The sequence below is a fragment of the Chiloscyllium punctatum genome, chromosome 4, assembly GCF_047496795.1.
Source record: "Chiloscyllium punctatum isolate Juve2018m chromosome 4, sChiPun1.3, whole genome shotgun sequence".
Lineage (NCBI taxonomy): Eukaryota > Metazoa > Chordata > Chondrichthyes > Orectolobiformes > Hemiscylliidae > Chiloscyllium > Chiloscyllium punctatum.
Genome location: NC_092742.1, coordinates 100,314,322 through 100,341,834, shown reverse-complemented (window position 1 = coordinate 100,341,834; position 27,513 = coordinate 100,314,322). Strand labels below are relative to the sequence as shown.

At 42.8% G+C, this 27,513-nt stretch overlaps 1 protein-coding gene across 7 annotated transcripts in view; it reads left to right on the top strand.

Annotated features, from left to right (window-relative positions):
• Positions 1-27,513, top strand: part of LOC140476586 (uncharacterized) — a 280,335-nt gene that overhangs the window by 32,117 nt on the left and 220,705 nt on the right. For 2 of the 7 annotated variants that reach the window (XM_072569405.1, XM_072569403.1), the window contains exon 1: positions 903-948. The exons of 4 other annotated variants lie outside the window; for them this stretch is intronic. In XM_072569405.1, coding sequence (XP_072425506.1) covers positions 928-948 — 21 coding nt within the window. In that variant the 5' untranslated portion in view covers positions 903-927. Of the gene's footprint in view, positions 1-902; positions 949-3,070; positions 3,184-27,513 lie in introns of those variants that run through there. One more of the 7 variants, XR_011960517.1, reaches the window with a different exon arrangement.

The following is a 27,513-nucleotide window of genomic DNA, read 5'->3' as shown; positions in this document are numbered from 1 at the left end:
AAAATCTTTATCTAGTTTTTGTCATTTCCAAACTTGATGTTTCCTGTTTCCCAGCTTTGCACCACCTACATTTTTACATCTCTTGTAGATAACATAAATGTTCCATCACTGGTGTTTCTTTTCCAAAAATATGTTATTTCATAAAATTTGTGAAATTGGATTCTGAAACATTGCAACTTACAAAATTTGAAATAAAATTCTACTTCTCTGTAAATTGTTCCACTGAATATGATTGTAACAATTTTAATATTTACGGTATACATTTCATGTCGGATATACAGTCTCACGGTAAAACATTTCAAATGGGATATTTTAGAGAATGCCATATATGCCATTTTTCACCCTGAGGAAGTTAATGCACTTTTAATACTTTTTAATGTACACAACCTGAGGACCTTTTCACAGTTTCAAGCATTCATTGTACTATGGTTGAAAGGCCTTAGTCAGCGACCTTTGCCCATTATGCCTCTGCGGTATATGGGGGTAAGGTAGCTGAGAATGCAATAGGTAGATGAAGTTGGGACTGACAATGATAGGTCGGAGAGAAGAGTGGAGCAGATAGATGAAAAGGAAGATGGACAGTTGGACAGGTCAAGTGGGCGATGCCGAGTTGGAAAGTTGGATCGAGGATAAGGTGGGGGAAGGGGAGACGAGGAAACTGGTGAAATCCACATTGGTTGGATGGTCCCAAGCCGGAAGATGAGGCGTTCTTCCTCCAGGAGTCTGGTGGTCAGGGTTTGTCTGTTGAAGACGCACAGGACTTGCATGTCCTTGGTGGAGTGGGAGGGGGAGTTAAAGTATTCACTCATAGGATGCGGGAGTTGTTACATGTATGTGTCCTGGAGGTGTTCTCTGAAACGTTCCACAAGTTGGTGTCCTATCTCCCCAAGGTAGAGGAGACCACATCAGCAGCAATGGACACAGTAGATGACGTGTGTGGATGTACAGGTAATTCCATGACAGATGTGGTAGGATCCTTTGGCCCCTTGGATGGAGGTAAGGGTGCAGGTTTTGCAATTCTTGTGGTAGCAGGGGAAGATGCTGGGAGTGCACGGTGGGTTGCTGGGGGGCATGGACCTCACAAGGCAGTTGCGGAGGAAATGGTCTTTATGGAATGCATATAGGGGTGGGGTGTATCTGAAGTGGAAGCTGAGGAGTGGGGTTGGGGGGGGGAGGGGTTCTGTCCTTGTGGTTGGAGAGGTGGGCTTCAAGGGCAGAGGTGTGGGAATTAGATGAAATGTGCTGGAGGGCATTGTTGACCATGTGGAAGGGGAAATTGTGATCTGGGATGTTCTGTGGTGGGATTGGTCCTCCTGGGAGCAGATGTGGCGGAGGCGGAGAAATTGGGAATAGGAGATAAGAGTTTTTACCGGAGGCAGAGTGCTCAGGATGAGCCTCAACAAAGTCACTGAACCTCTCTCGGACCTTTGCAAAGGCACATTCCTCAGAGATGGAGAACTATCCCTCCTTCACCAGGCATTTCAAGGACAATACTAGTGCTGGAGGCTAGTGTATGTGTTGTAGTGAGGCTGTAGGCATACAGAAAGGATGTGATTGGATGGGCGTTTCTCTCCATCAATCAAGCAATGACTTGGTGTTTGCTTGTAACTTGGTATCTCCTTACGATGAGGAAATCTGACAGATAACTTTGACACTCTGCTTAGTGAGTGATCTGACTAGTTGAACCATCTCCTTTTCACTGCAGGTCCTGAGGATCTTTTCCGTTGACAATTGCCTGTAGAACTTGTGGTCAAAGGTGTTTTCCTGCTGAAACCTCTCCACACGGAATAGGTGGGAGGGCACAACTAAACTACTTGAAATCTTCTGTACCAGGCCCATTTTTTGCAACAGCAGAGACAGGTAGAAGACCATCATGCAGTGGCACTTGGTATTTACACACTGAGGATCCAAGCATACAGCTGCTCACAAAACTGAGGGCAATTTTGGACGTGTTTTTTTCCCTGACCTAAAGATTTGTATATCTCCTGAGAATACTGTCTTTGACCTCCACTTCAAACAATAGATTTCTTTGGTGATCTCCATGGAGCAGAAGTGAGGAATTGATCAGACCAGTACTACATGTAGCAACAATGAGCACCTTGCGCATGACAAACCTGGTTCTTAATCACTATGGAGATCAATGTCGGTCTGACATATTCAGCTTTTGTTTGACTGTAGCTGCATGTTCGTTCTACTTTTTTAGTGCATGCCCTGGCCCCTCTGGACCTATCATTGATGTTATTGCCCTCTGCTGCTGTGCCCCATGATATAGAATCCTTCTGATAGATTCCTTCAGTAGGTTAGATCACTTCTTTAAAGCTCCTTTTGGTCACCCTTGCAAGTACCTTTTTTGGCCTGTTGTTTTTTTTCTCTGCTTAAATCTGTATAGCTCCTAGTGGCCTTTGTCTTCATTAAAGGCATTTTTTTTAATAAAAGGATTTTATAGATTTGTATACAAGATCCAATGTATAATAATGTGAGCAGAAAATCTTGTTATTGGAAATCTTTATCCCCAATCCAATGGAAAGTGAAGTGACTGGACATCGCATGGAGCTGGATCATGTTTTAATCTCTTATCATCCCTTTCCAGACGACAAAAAAGAGGTTACAGAGCTTCACATTGTCATCTAAATATATGGGGCATTTTTCTCTGAGGAATAGATGATCATGGTAATGTTATTCATAGTAATTCTTACTTGAGTCTTCTTGTAAACCAGTTTTAAAATGCAAGAAAACAGCCTTTTCTTTAAAAGCTGCTTCATATAAGATATCCTTTTATGTGCTTGCAAATAATGGCCGATGTGTGCAGTGCACTAGACATCATCTTATATTCAAAGTATGTGGCGCATTCCAAATAGGAGGAAAATCTGAAAAGTAGATTTAATTTCTAGAATTTGTAATTCTTTTGGTCTCTACAACAATATGATATTTTTAATCATATTGTTCGTGGAAATGTGACTTTTAGCAGTAATCCTCTACGTAGTAGTGGCAGAGTAGAATACCTTATGCAGAATTGTGGATGCATTTGTCAAGCTGCCTAGGCACTTGGCTTGAAGCCTGCAGGCTTTTGTAATCAAAGCATGATCACGATCACCATGCAGTTACTACTGGGACACTGACTGATGCCTCCAGAAGCTGTTTGGAAGCAGCCCAGGATTGCTAATATTCAAAATGCACAAAACTGTGAGTGTTTTGTTTTTACATTCTAAAAGACAGAGGTGGCCTTCATGGTAGCTGCGAGTAACAAAATAAGTTCTGTTGTGTCCAGCAGAATGTTGAGTCAAGTGTAAATCTGTATGAGCTAAAAATGACTTGTTAAATGGAAGATAGTACCAGCCATTTGCAGGCTGGCTGATCAGCTGGGGTCTGCTTACAGCTGTGGAAACATTGTCAGAAGTCAAGCATTGAATGTTGGGTATAATCAGCACTTTGTGTATATGTGTATGTATGTGCGCAGTTTGTATGTTTCAAACTCTCCCTTGTGGGGGGTTAGTTGACAGCAGTGTCGGCAACTAAAATGTGGCACACTAAGAAAGGCTTCCTGTTCGGGAGAAAGGCAGCAGTTTGAATAGATAGGATTGTGTATTTGTCCTGCCATATTGAGTACGTTAAAGGTATTGGCATTTCGCACTTTACTGGCTGACAGCACAGTTCTTGGTACAAAAAGCTTTGTTAGTATGCCACTTAGGTTTACAAAAATATTTTAGAATAGATAGTTTTGTTTTTATTTGTCCTGTTGTGTTATTTGGCAGTGAGATCATACTGCCATTACTCCCTACTTCTTGAATGGTAGAGTAACTGCAGATTGCTTTATTCCTTTTGTCATCTGAGAATGAAATACTGCACTGATGGTAAATTAAACTGATAAATTGAGCTAGTTTTCAAGAGGAGGGGCATCTTCATATCTTGCTTCAAACATTTATCAAAGTCTTTAATTATTTTCACTTCATGCCTAATTATTTTCTGAAGATTTATCGCTTTTAATCCTGAGCACAGTATCTGGAGTTTTTTTGCTAAACATTGTTATTCTGAAGATTACTGCTACATGCGTCAGACATATTGCGACTAGCCACAGCGAGTGTATTAAAGGACCAGGAATTGCAATGAATAAATGTCAGTTGAGGTTTTTATGTGGAATTGAGTAATCTTCAGCCTTTTCAAACTCGAAGCAGATGTCCAAACTAGGCTTTTATGAATCAATGTGGGCAAAAAATATTTTCTGTATCGTAGATTGGAACCTTTTGAATGCTAGCAAATGTATTTGAATATTTAGTCATTGTGTCAGATTTTGGTTTTTAAAGGCTCAGTCAGTTGGAAAAATCCTTAGGAGTTTTAATTCAGGCACTTAAACCAAATTTTTTTTTTAAAAATTGTTTTCCTTTCCATCTCCCTTCTTTATTCTGCCCTTTTCCTTTCTCTCTCTCTCTGCCATCTTTTGATCTGCATCCACTTGTTCTTTGTTTGTTGTCTTTCTTGCCTTTTCTTGCTCTCCCTATTCTACCATTCCTTCTTGTTTCTCAATTTTTCACTTTTGTTGTCTCTCCCTTTGCTTTTTCTCTTTTGCTACTTTCACTCCATCTCTTGCTTTCACACCCCAGTCTTGCACTTTGCTTGTTCTTCTCATTGCACCATTATTCCTCCCACAAATTCCCCCCTATTGCTTGCAATCTATCTCTGTTCTTTCACCTTTTTGTTGATAATGGAATGCTACTTGCTATCTTTTCCATCTGGGATGTGTAGGATTCCTTCTTGTGTGATTTTGTTTAATCACTATTTAACATAATTTTCCCCTCTGTGCTGAACGAAAAAGATTCCCTACAGTGTGGAAACAGGCCCTTCGGCCCAACAAGTCCACACTGACCCTCCAAAGAGCAACCCACCCAGACCCATTCCCCTTCATTTAACCCTGACTAATTAGTATTCCAATCTTGTTTCATTCTAGTCCATGTTTTTTCTTCTTTGCTGAGAACAGAGTGTTTGACAGTTCTCCACTGGTGTAGTCATGTACCTGTGTGTTTTATATGTTCATCTCTGGTTGATGATCTTGAGTGAACTGAATTATGGCTAAGTATATAAAATTGGCATTGATTTATATTTTAATGAGGTTTAGTTTTATTTGACCCTTTCTATCTGATTTTCAATTTACTGTATTCTTTCTTGAGAGTTGGGACTTCATGTTGCGATTGTACAAGACGTTGTTGAGGCCTGTGTCTAGTTCTGGCTGCTCTATAATAGGAAAGATTATTAAACTGGAGAGGGTTCAGAAATGATTTACCATGATGTTGCTGGGAAAGGCGGGTTTGAGATATAAAAATAGACTGGAATGGCTGGGACATTTTTTCACTGGAGTGTGGGAGGTTTTATTAAACTTATTCAGGTTTATAAAATCGTTTTGAGGGCCATAGATAAGATGAATGACAAGGGTCTTGCCCCTAGGTTGTGGGTGTACAAAAATATTTTTAATTGAGAGGAGAAAGATTCAAAAAGGACATGAGGGGAAACTTTTTTACACAGGGTGATTTGTGTGTAGAAGAAACTGCCAGAGAAAGTGGTAGATGCAGGTACAGTTAAAATACATTTGCATAATTTCATGAATAAAAAACATTTGGAGGATATGGGCCAACCACAGGCAGGTGGCACAAGTTTAGTTTGGGAAGATGATCAGCATAGATTGGTGGACCAAACGGTCTATTTTAGTGCTGTATCACCCCATGGCTCAATGATTCTGTTCTTCAGGAACCCCACTAGATGGAAATCCTCCAATGCCAGCAGCATCCTGGTAATTTTTTTCTGAACTCTTTGATCGTCTGGTTACAGGTAGACATCCGTAAATGGGTAGTGTGGTGCTTGTGCTCTCTCAGATATCCAGACGGTTGGAAAGTTTCTGTTGATCTCTATTTTTGTGGTATTCCTTCAAAAGTGAAGAAGATAATCTAGAATTACAAAGGGGTTTTGATCATCAGAAACTTTCCAACCGTCTGGACACCTGAGAGAGCACAAGCACCACATTAGCCATCTACAGATGTCTACCTGTAACCAGAATAATCCATTGGCCAAGGATTGGCAGATGGAGTTTGATTTAGATAAATGCGAGATGTTGTATTTTGGGAAGACCAACAAGGGCAATATTTACAGTTATTTGTACCACTCTGAGAAGCGTTGTTGAACAGAGAGATCTAGGGTACATAGTTCATTGAAAGTAGCATCACAGGTAAGGCAATGAAGAGGGCATTTGGCATGCTTGCCTTCATCGCTCAGAGCATTGACTATAGGAGTTGGGATGTCGTGTTAAGGTCGTTCAACATGTTGATGACGTGTCTCCTGGAGGAGTGTGTACAGTTCTGGTCGCCCTGCATCAGAAAGAATATTATCAGGATTTAAGATAGCAGTGACCCAGTGGGCCTAATTTGTTGAGCTCTGTACCAGAACCCAGACAAAGTGGGGCACTAACCCTCCCTTACTGTTTAATTTGCTGGAAGTAACCATTTCTCAACCCTTAGAATTATTTAGTACTATTTTGGGACAGTTAAGAAAATGATTAAGGGTAAGGAAGCACAGGGAACCCCTCTGCAACAACTGACACACTCATGGCTGCAGAGTCGGTTTCGTGACCACCCCAAGGATTCACCTGTGGAGCATAGCCTGATCTCGGAGTGCATGAAACTCCGAGAGAAGATCGACTTATCGATGGAGGAGACCCGGGATAGGCTTGAATCGATCTCGGTCATGCTGCAGAGGGATGACCTGGAGATCCAGCACCTCTGGGAGGTTGAGCAATGGGCCATGGCGTCTGAGACTGTGAGCTTAAAAATGTGTTGCTGGAAAAGCGCAGCAGGTCAGGCAGCATCAAAGGACCAGGAGAATCGACGTTTCGGGCATAAGCCCTTCTGAGACTGTGGCAGAATCCTCGGCAGGTCAGGTTCAGGCCCTGGAAGGGTGAGTGCAGGCCTTGGAAGAGCAAAAGAACATTCAGTTACTGGTGAACTCATCAGCTTTTTGGAGCAATGGCTCCCACAGTTTCTAAGGCTGGAGGATGAGGTAGGCCAGATGCCGGTCAAGCGGGCCACCTGGTCGCAGTGTGCTGACCCTGATTGGACCAGTGCCCCTACCCAGTCCTAATACGATCCAGCACTATCGAGACAAATAAATGATGCTGGAAGCCTCTAGAGCACTGGGAAAGGATCCTCACTCTCTGATATGGAAACAATCATGCATTATGCTTTTCCAGGACTTCTCTCCGGTCATGATTCATAAGAGAAAGGCCTTTAATGAGGTAAAAAGGTAGCTGAGGGACTTCAGTATCCAGTATTCTGTTAGATATCTGGCGATATTGCGTTTCAGTCCGTGTTCAAATTTGATTCTCCAGAAAAGGCAAAGGACTTGGATGCTTTAAAATGGACTGACTGGCTTGAATTATATGGACAATTACTTTATTTTGTTTTTTCTGTGTAAATTGCCTGGTTGTTGGCGGGTGGTCTTGGTTTTTTTTTAAAATATATGTCAGGGCCATAACTATTTCCTTTTCTTTTTGTCTCTTCGCCCCTCTCGCTCCCTCCCCGTCATCCTTTGTTTTCCTGGGTTTTCTTTTATTATTTCCTTTTGTCCTTCTTTTCTAGTTTAGGATGCAGGTGGCAGTGGGGGGACACTGGGAGAGATTTTTTTTTGTTCTACCAGGAGTGCATAGTATTACAGTATGGAGGGAGTGGGTTGAGTGCCCACTTTTAACTTTCTTGTTAGTATTTTTTTCTTACTTTGTGTTGTCTGGGGTGGGTGCATGGCTTCAGCTAGAAGGAGAGTCATGGTGGGTTGAGTGCCCACTTTTAACTTTCTTGTTAGTATTTTTTTCTTACTTTGTGTTGTCTGGGGTGGGTGCATGGCTTCAGCTAGAAGGAGAGTCATGGTGGGGCTAATGGGTGGTATGTGCATCCCCTGTGGAGAAAGGGGGAAAAGTGTCCTTTCATTTATGTTATATGTTGGTATGTTGTAGAAGTAGCTGTTAGAAGTTTTGATTGAGTAATTTTTGAGGTTGCATTTTTAAACTCTCACAAACTGTTCGTGGTTTTCACTCGGTGCTCTGTGAGTGGGGTTCTTCCTCCCGGGTTGGGGGTGTGTCGGGTCACAGATTGTTTCGGACGATCATGGCTAGTCATTCCTTTAAATGGTGCACTTGGAATGTTAAGGGTAGTCATTCGCCAATAAAGAGAAAAAAGATACTGTCAAGCCTTAGAAAAGAGAGAAATGCATTTAACCGATAAAGAGCATTTGAAGTTGCAACAGGGAGGATTCGGCCAGTTATTTTTCTTAGCTTTTAACTTGAAAAGTAGAGGAATTGCTATTCTCATACAGAAGAACCTCCGTTTCAAATGCTCGGCCAAATTAAGGACGAGTGCGAGCGATTCATAATTATTAAAGCTTTAATACATGGAGAGGAATATGGGATTCTGAATGTATATTGCCTGACGGCACGTCCCCTTAAATTCTTAACAGATGCACTTTCTAGATTGATGGCCCTCGGGATGGGTCATACAACCTTAGGGTGAGACATTAATCATATTATTGACCTCGAGGTGGACAGGATGCCTAGGGGTCTTGCGGGTATGTCTCCGCAATCCAGGCAGTTGGTGGACCTGAACAGGGAGTTGGGGTTGGCGGATGTACGGAGGTGTCTTCACCCCGGTGGTAAGGATTTTACCTTTTTTTCTAATCCGCATAAGTGCTATACTAGAGTTGACTTTTTTTTTGTCCTATCAACCTTTTTGAACTCTGTGCTGCCTTGCAGAATAGGGAACATAGCCGTTTCTGATCATGCGGCAGTATACATGGAGGTCAAGGCCAGTGGTGGCAGGACGGACTGACAAGGCTTTATTATTTCTTACTTTGCGACCCGGAAGCGAGAGAGGGGAGAACAGCAACGTTTGCTTGAGACTCGCCTGAAGGCAGCTGAGTTAGCATACTTTGACATACTGTCTATAACTAAATTACAGCGAATTACAGCCGTTAGGGCTACTTTGAAAGCTGCACTCACCCAACCAGCAAAGAGGCAAATCTCTTTGGCGAAACAGAGATGATTTGAGTATGGTTATAAACCGGGTAGCTATCTAACGTACTTGTCCAGAAAGAAGAATGCCCCCCCAATCTATTACATCTATCAGAGAGAGTGCTGGTATTCTTACTTGCAATGCTAAAAAAGATTAATGCAACATTTAGAAAGTTTTATTTTGAGGTACATTGGTCAGAGGGCTGTGAGGACAGAATGATGAAGATGGAATCCTTTTTTAAGACCTTGGACCTTCCAGGTGTAACCTCAGAGCAGGCATCCTTTCTGAATGCCCCTCTGATAATTCAGGAAGTACAGGAGGCGGTGAGGCTACTTCAGAGGTAAAACGCCTGGACCAGACTGATTTCAAAGTGAGTTTATAAGGAGTTAATAGAGAAGCTGGCCAGGCCATTTTGGATATATGCAATTACTCATTCAGTCAGAGCTACCTCCCATCTTAGAGTCATGGAAATGTACAGCATGGAAACAGACCCTTGGTTCCAACTTGCCCAGGCCGACCAGATATCCCAACTCAATCTAGTCCCACCTGCCAGCATCTGGCCCATATCCCTCCAAACCCTTCTTATTCATATACCCATCCAGATGCCTTTTAAATGTTGCAATTATACTCTTCTCCACCACTTCCTCAGGCAGTTCATTCCATAGACTTACCACCCTCTGAGTGAAAAAGTTGCCTCTTAGGTCTCTTTTATATCTAAACCTATACCCTCTAGTTCTGGACTCCCTGACGCCAGGGAAAAGACTTTGTCTATTTATCCTATCCATGCCCCTCATAATTTTGTAAACCTCTATAAGGTCACCCCTCAGCCTACGACACTCCAGGGAAAAGAGCCCTAGCCTATTCAACCTCTCCCTATAGCTCAAATCTTTTCTGAACCCTCTCAAGTTTCACAACATCTTTCTGATAGGAAGGAGACCAGAATTGCACGCAATATTTCAACAGTGGCCTAACCAATGTTCTGTACAGCCGCAACATGACCTCCCAACTCCTGTACTCAATACTCTGACCAATAAAAGAAAGCATTCCAAATGCCTTCTTCACTATCCTATTTACCTGCGACTTTACTTTCAAGGAGCTATGAACCTGCACTCCAAGGTCTCTTTGTTCAGCAACACTCCCTAGGACCTTACCATTAAGTGTTTAAGTCCTGCTAAGATTTACATTCCCAACGTGCAGCACCTCCCATTTATCTAAATTAAACCCCAGCTGCCACTTCTCAGCCCATTGGCCCATCTGATCAAGATCCCATTGTAATCTGAGGTAACCTTCTTCGTTGTCCACTACACCTCCAATTTTGGTGTCATCAGCAAACTTACTAACTATATCTCTTATGCTCCCATCCAAATCATTTATATAAATGATGAAAAGTAGTGGACCCAGCACTGATCCTTGTGGCACACAGTTGGTCACAGATCTCCAGTCTGAAAAACAACCCTCCACCATCACCCTCTGTCTTCTACCTTTGAGCCAGTTCTGTATCCAAATGGCGAGTTATAGTCATAGATATGTACAGCATGGAGTTCTCCTTGTATTCCATGCTTACCAGTCTCCCATGGGGAACCTTGTCAAATGCCTTACTGAAGTCCATATATATCACATCTACCGCTCTGCCCTCATCAATCCTCTTTGAGAGAAGCTAGTATTTCTCTTATTCTTAAGAAAGGAAAAGCCTCAGAGAATTGCACTTTGTACAGGCCTATATCATTACTGAACATGGATTTTAAAATCTGTCGAAAATGCTGGCATTAAGGCTGGGGAGTGATAATTTAATTGAATATCATTTAAGTTACCTTGCTATAACTTGGATTAATTTAATTTTGTTTGTTTATTTATTTTTCTTCTTTCTCCTTGGTTATTTATTGAATTGTAGTTTTTGTAGATGTTTTCTTTTTGCTTTTTTTTCATGTTTCGGTAGTTTGTGGAGTAGAGTAGTAGTTTGTTTTCTATTATTGTTATCATATTTTAAAGTTGTCAAACTATTTTGTCCTGGTTTTGTAATTTTGTAAAAAAACTTTAAATATTTTTATTGAAAAAAGATTTTTAAAAAATAAAAACAAAGAAAGGATATTATCAATTTGGAGAAATTGCAGAAATAATTTCCACAGATATTGTTGGAAGAGGCTGGATAGGCTGGGGCTTCTTTCGCTGTAGAGTAGAAGGTTCAGGGTTGACCTTAGAGATTTTTAAAATCATGAGGGGCATAGATAAGGTGAACAGCAAAGGTATTTTCCCTTGGTGGAGGAGTTCAAAACTCGAGGGCATAATTCTATGGTGAGAGTAGAAAGACTTAAAAAAAAGAGACCTGAGGGTTGTTTTTCCCCCACTCAGAGGTTGTTTGGTATGTGAAATTAACAGTCAGAGGAAGTGGTAGATGCAGGTACAGTTAAAACATTTTTTAAAGATTTTTGGACAGACCCATGACTAGGAAAGGTTTAGAGGGATATGGGCCAAATGCAGGCAAATGGGACTAGTTCAGTTTGGGAAACATGGATGAGGTTGGACCGAAGGGTCTGTTTCCATGCCGTATAACTGTATAATAACGGGGAATCCAAACCCATCCATTTCACCTTTTTTTAATGTCCAACTTTTGGTCATTCCTAGTATCTCCTTTCTTTTTTCAGCATCTATTTCTGTCATGTTATGCTTCTGTGACATCTGTTGTGATTTTTAGATATTAACAGGGCTGTATGAATGCAGATTGTTGATCAGACATTTTAAGACTTATGCATTCTGTGTCTAACTTTGTAGCTGGGTCTAGCTTTCTCTTATAACTTGAATAGAAATTTTAACTTTACTTCTAAGCAGGCTGTGTGTGAAGTTGCTTATTGTGTCCAGCTACAGTATTTACATTGCTACCCTTGTTTAAATGTGGGTATTGAGCTGGATAAATTTAATATAGTAACAGGGGAACTTCTGAATTTTGGTTTCTCATTTTCTCCCCCTGATAGTTTTGAGTTGTAACTTCATAATCAGTGCTGGTGTCTTCATCAACCTCCTTGAATTGAAGAAAAATAAATTAGTTTGTGTACAGATCTTCATATTATTTTCATTAATGCTGTAACCGTTCAGAATAGAATGAACAATTTGATCTGTTGTGTCTGTGTAATGTTAGCTCCATGTTATAACAGTTAATTAAATCAATTTTGCTGCTCCTTGTCCAAATTCTTCAGGCATTTAATTTTCTTAGGTGTCATTGACACTACTTTTATGTTTTATTGATCCTATTTTTGTTGTGGATTCACTAACCTATGGCGATAACTTCCACTAATTGTTTTGCACAGCCTTTTCACTCATCCTTGAGAGGCTTCCAGATTAATCTTTTGTAGTGTATACGTGCTTAGCTTTGTCAAATGTGAGACCATAAGTATACTCTTTTGATTCCTAGTTAGAAACGTTTGTGTCTTTTTTTCATTGTCCTAAATATTATTTTCAGAACTGAGCTTTGTTTGGTGGTGAGCTGTTTAATCTCCTAAACAGTGCCGCATAGAGACTGATGAAATTGTTGATTGAGGGTCTTGGTATGTGAAGATAGCTGTGATTAGTTGATAATCTTGCTAAACTAACTTTCAAATCTAAATTGAGGTACCAGAGAAGTAGAAACATTTTACTGGAATTGTAATTTTGAGGATAAGCTGGCAATGAGGCTTTAGATGATCTTTTGTCAGTCCATGCAGGTTAAACTGGACTGCATGGAGAGCCCAGTAGCCCAAACTGGGAGAACTCTTTTTGTGTAACTTCCAAATACTTACAGATATTGGAAATAGAAATAAAAAGTACTGGAAATGCCTAGTAGGCCAAGCAGTGGAGAGAAAGAGTTAATATTTTAGGTCCATGACCTTTCATCAGAGATGTGGTTAGGTAGAATAGGTTTGGAGCAAGGAAAAGAAAAGAGGGTTTTGGGAGGAGTGAAAAGTTTTTGATATAGTGAAGGGCAGGAAAGATTTAATTGCACAAGATTTCATGGTGCAAAAGCTTAAGGGAGTGTTAATGAGAACAGATGAAGTGTGTGAATGACTGACAGCAGCTACCTGAATACAAAGTGAGGGAAAAGAGAGTGAAGAGAAATCTAAATGAGTCAACAAATGTGACATAAAATGGGAGCAAAAGTTAGTCATTGAACTCCGTGTCAATCCTAGCACCATGGTGCAGGAAGCTTTCCAATTAGGAATGTATTAATAGGGGGCTGTATATGGGATAGGTAACTATGCACTGCAGCCGTGATGGGAATTCTGAATCTGTGTTGGCTGCACATTGCCAGGATTTAAGGATTCCCAAGCAAAACTTGGAGTGGGGGGAGGATCGAGTGTCCACATTGGAATCAGCAATGATATTGATTCCCAAAGTTTAATACTGAGACCCTAATTTTTCTTGATGATCCAGATCTTGATCTGCAGGGGATAATTTCACAGTTTGCAGATGACATAAAAGTTTATGCGAATTGTAAAGTCTGTAGACTAAAGTGCAGAGCTCCAAAGAAATTCTGACAAATTGGTGGAGTGGGTGATAGAATATAGGGGCATACATTACAAGAGCAGAGAGGTTATGCTGAAGCTGTCTAAGACAGTAGTTAAACTTCAGCTGGAGTGTTGTGCACAGTTCTGGGTGCCACACTTTAGAGTGTTTGAAGAGGTTTGCGAGAATGGTTCTGGGGATAAGATGCCTTAATTATGAGGTAAGGTTGGAGACTTGCTGAGGGAAAGGCCAAGAGATATTCAAAGGTTAGGAGGAGGATTGAGTTGGGAGGGATAGTAGGAGAAGGTTGTGAAGAGGGACAGGAGGAAGAAGGAGGAGGGGATAGCAGATTGGGAGAGGAGGAAGGAGGGTTTGGAGGAGACAGCAGGATAAGGAAGATGGGGGAATTGGTGGAAGGAGGAACTGAAGCGTGACAACAGGATGAGGGAGGGAGAGACAGGAGAGAAGGGATTGTGAGAGACAAGAGGATGTAGGGAGTTGGGGGGGGAAGGAGGAAGAGGGAGTAGGGTGGGGAACAAGATGATGAAAGGTGGAGGTCTTCATAATATATATAGGTTTTCAACAAATCCTTTGGTCTTCTGATCAAATATCACTGTGCTGTTCAACATCAGTTGTGTTTGATGATGGACCTTGACTCTGCTTAGGACTTTCAAATGTGCTTTGCAAAATTAGGATGTTGTAACGCATTGGAAGCCTTTTTGAAAGGTGGAATGAAAATAGCAGTAATCTGAGTTTTCACCACTCTGAATTATGGTGGAAGTTGTTTGAGCCATTGAGATTTATCCATCAGATGCTGCTTCATGGTGCATTCCACAGGCCTGATGTTGGACATAACATCGTTCCATTTTAAAAAGCATGGAATCTGATCTCTAAGCAAATCTCTGTGCCAAGTGATAATGATCTGCTCAATGCTCTTGATGTTGAATGCAGGCTTTCAGGCAAGCTTTCTAGTGTGTCAGACATTCACTTTTGTCTATTTAGCCTGGACCAATAATGTTCTCATTTGACTTGTCTGCAGTAGAGCTGGTGTCATGCCCCTCTCCCTGCGGCATTTGCATTATCCTTTTCAAATATACAGCTTCACTTCATGCAAATGAAGAAGGACAACAATTGCATTGCAGTGATGGGAAAGAAAGAAATGTGTGTTTAAGTCATCTTAAATATAAAAAAAAGGGACAAAGAGAAAGTAGAAGGAGGTTCAAATAAAAATGTTGCAGGCTGAGGGAGAAGTGAATATGATAAGGAAGAACAAGTGTGCATTTGGCCTTAACATGAATCTCTTCAGCACTGCTTGGTGCTGCCCCTTCATTTGGCTAACGCTGCCTGCTCTGCACTCTGGCTCCTCCAGTTCTTTCCTAATTCCTCTCATTATTGCACAAAATATGGAGTTTCGGGATTTAAGGGGATTTCGTGGTTTGGATCAAAAATTGGCTAGGTGAAAAAGAAAGTGTGGTGGTTGATGGGAAATGTTCATCTGGAGCTCGGTTACTAGTGGTATGCCACAAGGATCTGTTTTGGGGCCACTGCTGTTTGTCATTTTTAGCAAATATATGGATGTGGGTGTAGAAGGATGGGCTAGTAAATTTGTGGATGACACTAAGGTAGGCAGAGTTGTGGTTAGTGCCAAAAGATGTTGTGGGTTACAGAGGGACATAGATAAGATGCAGAACTGGGCTGAGAAGTGACAAATGGAGTTTAATGCGGAAAAGTGTGAGGTAGTTCACTTCGGAAGAAATAGCAGGAATACAGGAACACAAGTTGCCACCCAGGTTGATAAGATTGTTAAAAAGGCATATAGTGGAGATCCAAGATGGCGGCAACCTAGTAGGTCTGAGTCTGCAGTGCTCTGCCTAAGGCTCAGGCAAAGTGGGTGCTCGCCTTCACCTCACCTTTTAAATTATTCAGGATAGCTTTTGCCCAGCATACTTAGTCATTTCACATCAAACTTTAACAGTTTGATACTTTTTTAAAAATGACGAAGGCCAAAAACTCCCACAGTTCGCAACAGGCAGGGACTCCTCCACCACCCCCTCCTGCAGCAGCAGGGATGTCCGTGGCTGCCCCGGGGGACTTATCTGAGATCGTCAAACTCCAGGAGAAGAGCGACACATCCATCGAGGAGGCCTGGTCCAGGTGGGAGCCGATCTCGGTCATACTACAGAATGCAGAAGCATGACCAAGAGATCGAAAAACTCGAGCAGCGCGTCGGAGGGGCAGCGCAACGGGCCGCGGCCTCGGAGACTGCTGCTGAGTCATCCGTGGGTCAGGTCCAGGCTCTGGAGCAGTGAGTTTGATTGCTGGGCCTTCCCGAACTGGAAGAGGAAGGCCAGCTTGTGGATTTCTTGGAGCAATGGCTCCCACAATTATTGAAGTTGGAGTCTGAGCTGGACGGGGGTGGGTGGAGCGGGCCCACCGGGTTGCTCTGCACAGGCCCGGGTCAGACCTGCGTCCCCACCCGGTTCTAGTCCAACTTTGATGTTATAAAGGAAACCAAATGCTCCTGGAAGCCTCCAGAGTCCTGGGGAAGGATCCCCAGGCCATGATGTACAAGGGCTCCAAGATAATGCTATTTCAGGACTTCTGTCCAGTCGTGGTCCGCAAGAGGAGGGCATCAGATGAGGCAAAGAAGCGTCTGAGAGTCTTAAATATTTAATACTCCATGCGATATCCAGCAACCCTGCGCTTCAGCCATGGAAGATCCGTATATAACTTTGGATCACCGGAGAAAGTAAAAGAATTAGATTACTTACAGTGTGGAAACAGGCCCTTCAGCCCAACAAGTCCACACCGACCCGCCGAAGCGCAACCCACCCAGACCCATTCCCCGACATTTACCTCTTCACCTAACACTACAGGCAATTTAGCATGGCCAATTCACCTAACCTGCACATTTTTGGATTGTGGGAGGAAACCGGACCACCTGGAGGAAACCCACGCAGACACGGGGAGAATGTGCAAACTCCACACAGAGAGTCGTCAGAGGCGGGAATTGAACCCGCGTTGCTGGCGCTGTGAGGCAGCAGTACTAACCACTGTGCTACCCACGATGGTCTTGGACTCTCCCAAATAGACTGCAGGACTTGAACTGTTTGGATAGCAACTTTATTTTGCCTCCCCTTTGTTTACCCTTCTTTCTTTCTCCATCTTTCTTTTACTCATGGTCTCCTTTTTATAGCTCGTGTGGCTTATTTGATTTGTGGGGGAGGTTTTTTTCTAAAGCGGAGTTTTCTTTTTTCTTCTTATTTAGTTGCATAATACTTGCTGGGATTGTAATTTTGTAATTTTATATATTTCTATTTTGTATTGTTTTTATTAAACGTACCCAGGTGTTGGTGTGGGGGGAGGTATGGGTCACTTATTTTTAACTTCTGTTTGCTAAGACACTTGAATTTTTTCACTCCATTTTGTAATGCCTGTGCTGAGGGCAGGGTCTAGCTGGGAGAGGTTATGGTGGGTTTATTGATAGGTAGTTATGCCTCCTGGGAGCAAGGGGGAAAGTCTCCTTTCAAATATGTTTTCCATTATTTTTATTTAGGAGCAGTTCTTAATTATGTTGGTTTGAAAGTTTTAAAGCATTTTTTTATTTGTGAATTTTCTATGGTCTTTATTCAGTGTCTTTTGGGTGGGGTTCTTCCTCCTGGGGGGGTTTGGGTTTGCATGGATAATCATGACTAGCCATTCGCTTAGGTGGTGCACCTGGTATGTCGAGGGGAGCCATTCGCCAATCAAAAGGAAAAAGATATTATCAAGTCTTAAAAAAGAAGGGGTTGATGTAGCTCTCTTACAGGAGACACATCTACTTGATAAAGAACATTCAAAGCTACAAAAGATGGATTTGGTCAGGCATTGTTTTCATCTTTTAGCTCAAAAAGTAGGGGAGTAGCCATTTTTATTCGGAAGAATCTTCCTTTTCCAAATGTTAAGCCAGATAAAGGATGAGTCTGGACGGTATATATTGATCAAAGCTTTTTTACACAGAGAGGAATACGGAATTTTGAATCTTTATTGTCCCCTGGCACACCCTTTTAAATTTGTAACGGAAGTGTTCTCTAAGTTAATGGCTTTTGGGGTCCGCCATGGGAGGTGATTTTAACTATTATTGACTCAGAGATGGATGGGATACCTCTGAGCACTACAATATATCTCTGAGATCTAGACAATTGGCGGATCTGAACAAGGAGCTAGGGCTAATAGATGTGTGGAGATGTCTTCATCCCCAGGGTAGAGACTTTACTTTCTTCTCTAACCCACACAAGTGCCATACCAGAATTGATATGTTTTTTTTACCCCTTTGACCCTTTTGAATTCGATATGTCTTGTAAAATAGGTAATTTAACTATTTCTGATCATGCTGCAGTATGTATGGAAGTTAAGACTAGGGATGATGGGATAGGCCCCTGACATTGGTGTATAATCCTTTCTTATTGAAGGATAGCAAATTTATAAAGTTTTTTTTGCAGGAATTCAAAACCCTCAGGTAAGGCTAGTAACCCTTCAATGATGTGGGAGACCACAAAGGCATATCTCGAGGCTTGGTCATCTCATATTCTGCGACCCAGGAAAGACAAAAGGGAGAGCAACAGCGCCTGTGTATGTTGATAGGCCCTCCATTACTTAGCTACAAAGGATCATAGCCCTTAGGGTAGCTTTGAATATCGCACTTACCCAAACAGCAAAGAAGGAAATATTATTCGCAAAGCAGAGATTATTTGAATATGGTGACAAGCCTGGCAGATATCTAGCATACCTTGCCAAAAAGAAAAAAGGCTCCCAAGCCATTACGTCCATTAGAGAAAGTGCTGGTACCCTGACTTGTGATCGTAAAAAGATCAATACAGCCTTTAGAAAGTTCTAATCTGAATTGTATAAGTCGCAGGACTGTGAGGATAGAACTGGGAAGATGGAGTCCTTCTTTAAAAATTTGGCCCTTCTTGGAGCAGGTGTCGATCTTGAGTGCCCCCTTGACAACCCAGGAAGTACAGGACGCGGTTAGGCAGCTTCAGAGTGGCAAAACGCCTGGGCCAGACGGATTCCAGGTTGAGTTCTATAAAGAATTTATAGGGGAACTGGTGGGACCACTCATAAATATGTATAATTACTCACACATTTAGGGCTGGCTCCAGCCTTCATTGAGAGAAGCAAATATTTCTCTCATTCTTAAGAAGGGAAAGGCCCCAGAAGATTGCTTTCATGTAGACCCATAGCCTTGTTAAATGTGGATTTTAACATTCTTTCAAAAATGTTAGCATTATGACTGGAAAGGATTTTACCATTCATTATAAAAGAGGACCAGATGGGACTTATAAAGGGTCACAAGTCAACTAATAACCTTAGAAAGGTCTTAAATTTGATACAAGCCGGTCAACGGGGAACAATACCGGGTTTAGTTGTCTCCCTAGATGCAGAGAAGGCATTTGATTGGGTAGAATATACATTGGAAAGGTTCGGTGTTGGAGAGCTCTTTACTATATAAAATATTATATAGTATTATATAATGATCCCAAAGCAGCGGTGATCACCAATGGTTTAATTTCGGATAGCTTTAGCATTGGCAGGGGCTGTCATCAGGGATGTCCTCTTTCACCATTACTATTTGCGCTAGTGATTGAACCGCTAGCGGAAGCTATACGAACTGACCCTAATATAATGGCTCCGAGGGTTGGATTGGGCAAGCACAAAATTATTCTCTATGCGGATGATATCCTCCTTTGCTTAAGTGATCCTTTGACATCCATGCCCCGCTTAATTCAAGTGGTCAATTTATTCGGTATGTTCTCAGGTTACAAAATCAATTTTATGAAATTGGAGGCCATTCCGGTAGGAGGCCTTGCCAGTATATCCAATTTACCGGACGGATCTTGCTTTCCCTTTTGGTGGTCATTGGAAGATTTTCTGTACTTAGAGATAAATTGGCTATATAAAGCCAATTACGTACACTTATTAGAGAAAATAAGGCAGGACCGTCAACGCTGGGGAGATCTCCCAATATTCTTGCTAGGCAGAGTGGCCTTAGTTATGATGAATATCCTACCTCCTTTTCTGTATCCAATGAGAAAGCGCCCCTTGATGCTGCTGAGATAGGTGTTGTGTAACTTTTACGGCTGGCTCAGCTCCTTTATTTGGAATCATAGATGGCCCCTTTCCAAATTAGAAAAGCTGCAGCTCCCACAAGCAAGAGGAGGACTGGACTTTCCAGATTTCAGGAGGTACTAATTGAGCTCCTTATTATTTTATGGAGCTGATTTGGGTCTCTTGTGACCCACAATCAATCTGGTTAGATATTGAGACCTCCCAAGCAAAATGTCCCCTCATCAATCTATTACCTTTGGAAAGATAAGAGCTATTACGGACTACTGTAAAAATCCTATTGTACTAAATAAAATTAAAGCCTGGAGGACAATGCAACAAGATGAGGGTAATCTGCAAAAGGCCTCCCTTTATACGCCTATAGTGGGGGCACCGGGATTTCAGTCAGGGTTGACAGATGCTATATTTAAAACTTGGGAGTCCAGAGGTATCCCCTGCTTGGGAGATCTGTTCAATGGGAAGGTTATGATGTCCTTTGAGCAGCTGCACCAGAAGTTTGGACTGCCTACAAGGACCTCTTTCAGTATTTTCAAATATGAGACTTTATATAAAAGAAGACCACACTGATAGTCAATCCTTACACATCGGATAGGGAAAGGAGAGTGCTATGGTCGATGGGGCCGCCCTCAGTCAGTAGTCTTTATCGTTCACTATACAATAAGATCTCGAAGGACATGGAACGACTATATAAAACCTGGAATCAAGAATTAGGGTTGGAAATCTCTTTAGAAATGTGGGAGGACGTCTGGGAAAATGCCAGAAAGATCTCTACCTGTAACAGAACTCGGGCTACTCAATTAAAGATCCTTCACAGGGCTCAAATGGCATCTGAAAGACTCGCAAAATTCAAGGCAGAAGCATCCCAATGTGTCCTAATGGTGCTGTTATCATATTGTAAAGTGGAATATTCCTGTTTGTATTATTTTTGTAATTTTGTAAAAAAATCTTTAAAATTTTCTTTTTTCAATAAAAAATACCTATTAAAAAAATAAGGCATATGGTGTGTTGGTTTATTGGTAGTTTCAGAGCCACAAGGTCATGCTTCATCTATACAAGACACCTGGAATATTGCGTGCAGTTCTGGTCACCACATTATAGGAAGAATGTGGAAGCTTTGGAAAGAGTTCAGAGGAGATTTACGAGGGTGTTGCCTGGTATGGAAGGAAGGTCTTACACGGAAAGACTAAGGGAACTGAGGCTGTCTCGTTGGAGAGAAGAAGATTGAGAGGTGACTTTATTAAGACATGTAAGATAATCAGAGGGTTAGATAGGGTGGTTACCTCGAATGGTGAGGGGACATTGAAGGGCAATACCTCAAGGGGACATTGAAGGGCAATAGATTTAGGACAGATATTAGGGGTAGCTTCTTCACTCAGTGTAGCAGGGGCATGGAATGGCCTGCCTGCAACAGTAGTAGACTCGCTGATGTTAAAGGCATTTAAATGGGCATTGGACATATGGATAATAATAGAACGGTGTAGGTTAGATGGGCATCAGATTAATTTCACAGGTTGGTGCAACATCGAGGGCCAAAGGGCCTGTACTGCAAGTAATGTTCTATGTTCTATTATGCATCATCTCTTGCAAGAAAGAGGGAAGACAGCAGTGTTTGGATGTTATTTTGTAATGGTTGATTAGCTGTTAGTGTGTCAGAATTGCAGGTATAAGGCATTACCACAGTGTTGTGTGTGAGAGGATGTTGTGTATGAATTGGAGGGTTGAGTACTGTTTGGAGATTGTTGGTCGGTGGCTGCCAAGAGATTTTGTGAGTTAAGTGAATGAGGCTAGTGGTGCACACGATAAGATATGATATTTAATTGGCCTTGAAATCCGATGAAAGAATAATAAGATTGAGTTCGCTGGCCTTGAACACTTATGTAGGATCTTCAACCTAACTGTCTCCTAATCAAATCTCATGGACTTTGTGCCTCCAGTCTTCAGTTCCCTATTAGGAAACATTGGTGGATGTTCTACCACAGGTTAAATTATCTGAAAGAATTTTCAAAAGCAACTAAGTTCCTAGCACCACTTTAGGCTGCTGCAGCGGATCGTTTCTTGAAGAAGTGAAGAAGACAACCTTGAAGTGACACTGGCCTTCTTGAAATATTGGGCTGACTGCTGATAACCAGCAGCCAGTAAAAAACCTTGCTATCACTGTTTCCTTGCCGCAATCATGGAAATGTTCTAGTGCGTCTCATTGATCAGTACATTGGTCAATGATCTACTCTGCACACATTTGATTTTTGGGTTTTATTCAAGATAACCACCCTCATATTTTTTTTTTGACTCTCAATTTTATAGTATTTGATTCTTGACCAAAATTAAATCAGCGATCATCCTTGTGAAATACTTAATTTCTCCTTTTTTTGTCTGAGTGAATAACATAAAAGGCTGAAGAGACTAAATGGCACATCTCAGTTTGCATGTACGTGACAAGAAAATCACCCAAGAGATGATTTCATGCTGGAAGGCAACAAGGTAGTTTGTCTTTCTGATTCTGATTCTTGTTTGTTAGTATGGGATAATTTTAATTGCTCCCTCCTTTGATCAGAGCTAATCGTAGAAATATAAGGTCTGCTGCTTGTTTGTGTGGCTTTTGACTTACATCTTCCATTATGTCAGCATTGAAGCTTCCAGAAGATTGCTGACTGAACCCAAACCTGATGTTTCTCTTTGGAACTTCACTGAAATTGTAATCAGCTGGTATCATCTGGCTGGCAGCTGCTATGTTTTAATCCAGTAACATTCAGTTTAAAACTTGGACAAGCCAGGATCAAGGATATCTTGGAGTGGGTGCAAAATATTCTCAAAGGGGAGAGGGAACAGCTGGAGGTTGTTATACATATTGGAACTAACAACCTAGGAAGGCAAAAGGATGAGATTCTGAGGAGAAAATATAGGAAGTTAGGCAGGAATTTAAAAGGTAGGTCCTCAAGAGATGTAATATCTAGGTTGCTCTGGGTGTCACAATCTAGTGTGAGTAGGAATGGGAACATAGAGCAGATGAATGCATGGCTGAGGAGCTGGTGCTGGGGAGAAGGATTCAAATTTTTGAATCATTGAAATCTCTTCTGGGGTAGAAGTGACCAGTTTTAAGAGGGACAGATTGCACCTGATTTGGAAGGGGACTAATATACTGGCAGGGAGATTTGTTACAGCTGCTCAGGAGGATTTAAATTTAGTGGTGGAGGGGAGGTGGGAGGAAGGCGATCAGTCTGAGACTAGTGCAGCTGGAAAAGGAGCAAGGGAAAAGGAACAGTCAGGGCATGCAGGAACAAACCAGAGAACAAGGTAGGATTGATTAATTAAACTGCATTTGTTTCCATGCAAGAGACCTAACATGTAAGGCATATGAACTCTCAGCACGGTTGGGACTGGGACTGGCATATCATAGTAATTACAGAGGCATGGCTCAGGGATGAGCAAGACTGGCAATTTAATGTTCTAGGGTATAGATGCTATAAGGAAGGATAGAAATGGGGGCAAGAGGAGGAAAGGTAGTGGCATTTTTGATTAGGGATAACAGTACAGCTGTACTTGGGGAGGATATTCCTGGCAATATGTCCAGGGAAGTTATTTGGGTAGAACTGAGAAAATAAGAAAGGGATGATCACCTTACTGGGATTGTACAATAGACTCTCCAATAGTCAGTGGGAAATTGAGAAATAAATTTGTAAGGAGATCTGTTATCTGTAAGAATAATAGGGTGGTAACAGCAGGGGATTTTAACTTTCCAAACATAGACTGGGACTGCCATACTGTTAACAGCTTGGATGAAGAGAATTTTTTTAAATGTATATAGAAAGTTTTCTGGTTCAGTGTTTGGATATACCTACTAGAGTAGGTGCAAATGTTGACCTACTGTCAGGACTGAGGTGTAAGTAGGGGACAACTTTGAGGTGAGTGACTGTAATTCTACTAGTTTCAAAACATTGCTGGAAAAGGATGTAAGATGTAAAAGTGAAAGTCGTAAGTTGGAGGAAGGCCAATTTTGACGCTATTAGGCAAGAACTTTCAAAATCAAAAAGTGTGATGCTAGAAAAGCAAAACAGGTCAGGCAGCATCCGAGGAGCAGGAGAGTCAACATTTCGGGCTAAGCCCTTCATCATGAATGTGGGTGGGGGGGCAAGGGGGCAAATGTTTGCAGGTAAAGGGGCAGCTGTAAAATGGGAAGCTTTCAAAACTGAGATAATGAGAGTACAGAGGCTGTATGCTCCTGTTAAAGTGAAGGGCAAGGTTGGTAAGTGTAAGAAATGTTGAATGTCTAGCAAAATTGAGGTTTGGTCAAGTATAAGAAGGAAACATATATCAGGTATAGACAGCAGGGATCGACTGAATCCGAAGAAGAGTATAAAAGGCAGTATGAGTATGCTTAAGAGGGAAATCAGCAGGACAAGAAGGAGATGTTGAAGAAAACCTCTTGAGGTACAGTCCTTGAGAACTAACTAGTTTATTGTACGATATGTCAAGGGGAGTTCTCCGTTCTAACTGTGGCTTGGTGCTGCTCCGAAATACATCAGAACACTACAGGATTTTGTAGAGAACACAGATAGGAGCTGATTGTTAATTACAAGGTTTTTGGCATGCTTACAAGATGGTACTGAATTTGAGGTCAGCTGTTTGGGTCAAAAATTAAATACTATTACACATTCCACAAGTGGATCAAAGTGAATGTTATCACCGTTTGTTCTATTTACACAGATCTGTTAACGCTAAGCAGAGATGTCCTTCATTAGCTGAGCAACCGTGGGAGATGGGAGAGAAAAGATGCGCATACCAGATTGTCGCAGGACGACCAAGTGTAAAGGGAGGGATTGGGGACAGGTGGAGAAGACAGATTGATCATGGCGGCCTGCAAAAAGGGTAATAATTCGTAGGAGAACAGGACTAATTGACAAGTCTAGGTCCACTTGACTGACTACTACTGATGTGCACTGGCCATCCAACAAAGTGGGAAAAACACGAATGCGACAGGCTAGAATCCTTGGATAGATAAGTTTTACTTTTAGCATTACCTTATAGTAAGGGATGCACATATCAACGACTATTGCTTTACAAAATGGTTTCTCAGCCAGAATAGAAAAATGGCTTCCAGACAAACCATGTTAAATTTTCCTCTACAATTCCTCCTTCTCCTTTTCACAATCAGAGGAATAGGTTCAGCAAAAAGAGGGAATGTAGCCAGAGCCAGGAGGGTTGTCTGGAGGAGGAGGCTCCACATTGGATAGGTAATCCCCGGAATCCGAGTCATCAGCCTTGATAGGTTTTAGACTTGAAGGATTGGTGTTCGTGCGGGGTTTTGTTGGGAGGGGTTTTGACTAACTGGACTAATGGTGGGACAAAGGGCAGATTGAGATTGGGTTCCGCAAGAGCGGAATAGGATGGCTCAGAGCAGGCAAGGTACACCGCAGCGCAATAGAGGTTGTGCAGAAAATGACTCGGATGGAGGACCCAGTGAAGTGGTAGGGGATGGTGGAGCGCTCAGTAAAGATGGGAGAGAAAAGATGCGCATACCAAATTGTTGGGAGATGACCAAGTGTAAAGGGAGGGATTGGGGACAGGTGGAGAAGACAGATTGATCATGGCGGTCTACAAAAGGGGTAGATTGGAGCCAGAAAGCTCTAATGTGAGCCCCTGCAGGGAACAGTGAATAGAGACATGAAGTTTGCATAGTGCCTGGCACCCCAGAGGGGCGATCGGGCAAGAAGGGGCGATTAAAGCCCAGTCGGGCACTGCACGCAGACCAACACCAATGAGGATACGATCAGAGAGAGGTTCCACAAGGGGTATTCCAGAGACCCCACAGAGCGAACAGTATCAGAGCTGACAGGAAGGGCCACTGAGGGAGGCGCAGAGGAATAGGTGGCTCCGGAGTCCACCAGAACTGAAACTACACGTTCCCACCCCATCTCAATATCCAATATGGGGTTTTTGGATGAGCAGTGGGGGAGCCATATTGAAACAGCCTGCAAAACCTCCCTCATGCGGCAGTCCTAGCCATGTGGGGTAAAGGGGAACGGGTTGCTGACCGAATAGTTGGCTGGCAAAGGCTGCCGCTGCAATGGGAAAGTGGGTTGCTGCTGTTGAACGTGCTGAGGGATGGAGCGCGGCAGTCCCGCACCCAGTGACCAAAGTTCCTACATGACCGGCACTGAACCTGACTAATGTCCTGCCTCTGCTGCTTCCACCCCTGCCATGCCCCTTCCTCGGGTCACTAGCCTGACCCTGATGCGATGCCTGTGTTAAGTGGGGAAATACCTTTTCCTCTTTTGGATCATCAAAAAGCCCCTGCTGGTCCATGTTAGTGAGAGAGGTGAGGAGCTGATGCCAAGTTTTAGATTACCAGTCAAGGTTAAAGGATTTGAAAGTATGGGTGTGTCAGGGCTGCATGCAATGAATGAGCGTTTGGGAGGCCAATTTGTCATTGGCTGTGAATGGGATGCCTACAGAGGATTCCCAAACCTCCTTGAAGCAGGCAAGAAAATCAGGGAATGGCTCATCAGCCTTGTGCAGACATTGGGTGACTTCACTTTAGTGAAGCAGCTGCCAAGGTGATGGGCTGAGCCTTGTCTCTAAGCCAGTCCACTCATGCCTCCCCAGTAACCCATGGATCTGTGGGAAACACAAGGGAGCCCTTGACAGAAGCCCAAACGCAATAAAGTGTTAACATCTTGTGGCAGGCATTGTAAATATCACGTCAGAACGAGCCAACCATAGAAGGAAGCTGGACGTTTAATTAGATCAGAGGCATCCTGGAGCATAGTACGGGCCTCAGCATGAGTCCAGGGCTTATCAAAAGGAATTTCCCCAATCATGAGACGGGGAGCTTGGGTAGAGTGTTTTGCCGCATTCTGGGAATGGAGAGTCATGCCAGAATGGCCATCCTGCATAGTAATGAGGCCATCAGTCGAAGAGGAGACAGCGGTCTCCGAATTGGACCTGGGGGTACTAGCACCAGGGCCATCTGGCCGTGCACTAGGACCCTGCAGAGCATATGAGGCAGTGCCAACGTGCTGAGGAAGGTCAGCTGCCCTGGAATCCCGAGTAGCATCCCATTCGTGCATGGCTTCCCTGCGCAGCTGCAAGGCCATAAAAGCAGCAATTTCATCAACCTGCGAGTTTGGGATACTGAGCAGAATAAAGGCGGAGTTGCGGTAGAAGGGGAGTTAGCAGGAGCGAAAGGGCCATCAGCTTCACTGGAATGCTGACAACAATTTTTAGCCTTCGGGGGCTGATGGCCTTTAGTGATTTTCTTAAACTTCTCCAGACACTGGAGCACATATTCTGTGTCCTAGGAGGGATCCCTGTACCCACCCTCTATGTGCAAATGCCAGTAATTGATCTTGTCTAACCAAAAAGAGCCCCCATAAGGCCAATTACCATTGAACCATCCATACACATCAGAGGTGAAGGGGATAATGTACCGACTGTCACCGGTCTTCTTCCAGACAATGTCAACTGGCGTGTTTGGGGGAACGAGAGGGTCTCCTACCTTACTCTTGCAATGAACATATTTACCGTGGCGTTTCACAGTCTTCCCTGAGGGGACAAAAGGACGGGGCCTGCACAGTGGAACAAGATTGACCTGTCCCAGGGGCCAGCGCTTCAGTCAGATCTTCAGTTTCCTGGACCCGCAGAACAGTCACCTGCAAACAAACAAGTAAAACACAAACAAAGACAAACAACACCCACCACACGAACAGCACAAATAGTAGCGCCGCAACCAATCATCAAGGTCCTTAGAGCCTGGGGCCATAGCCTGTCTTCTGTCTTGCCCAGGGGTTCAGCCCGCAAGGCTCAGGTCAGGATCAGAGCTGAAAATGTGTTGCTGGAAAAGCGCAGCAGGTCAGGCAGCATCCAAGGAGCAGGAGAATCGACGTTTCGGGCATCAGCC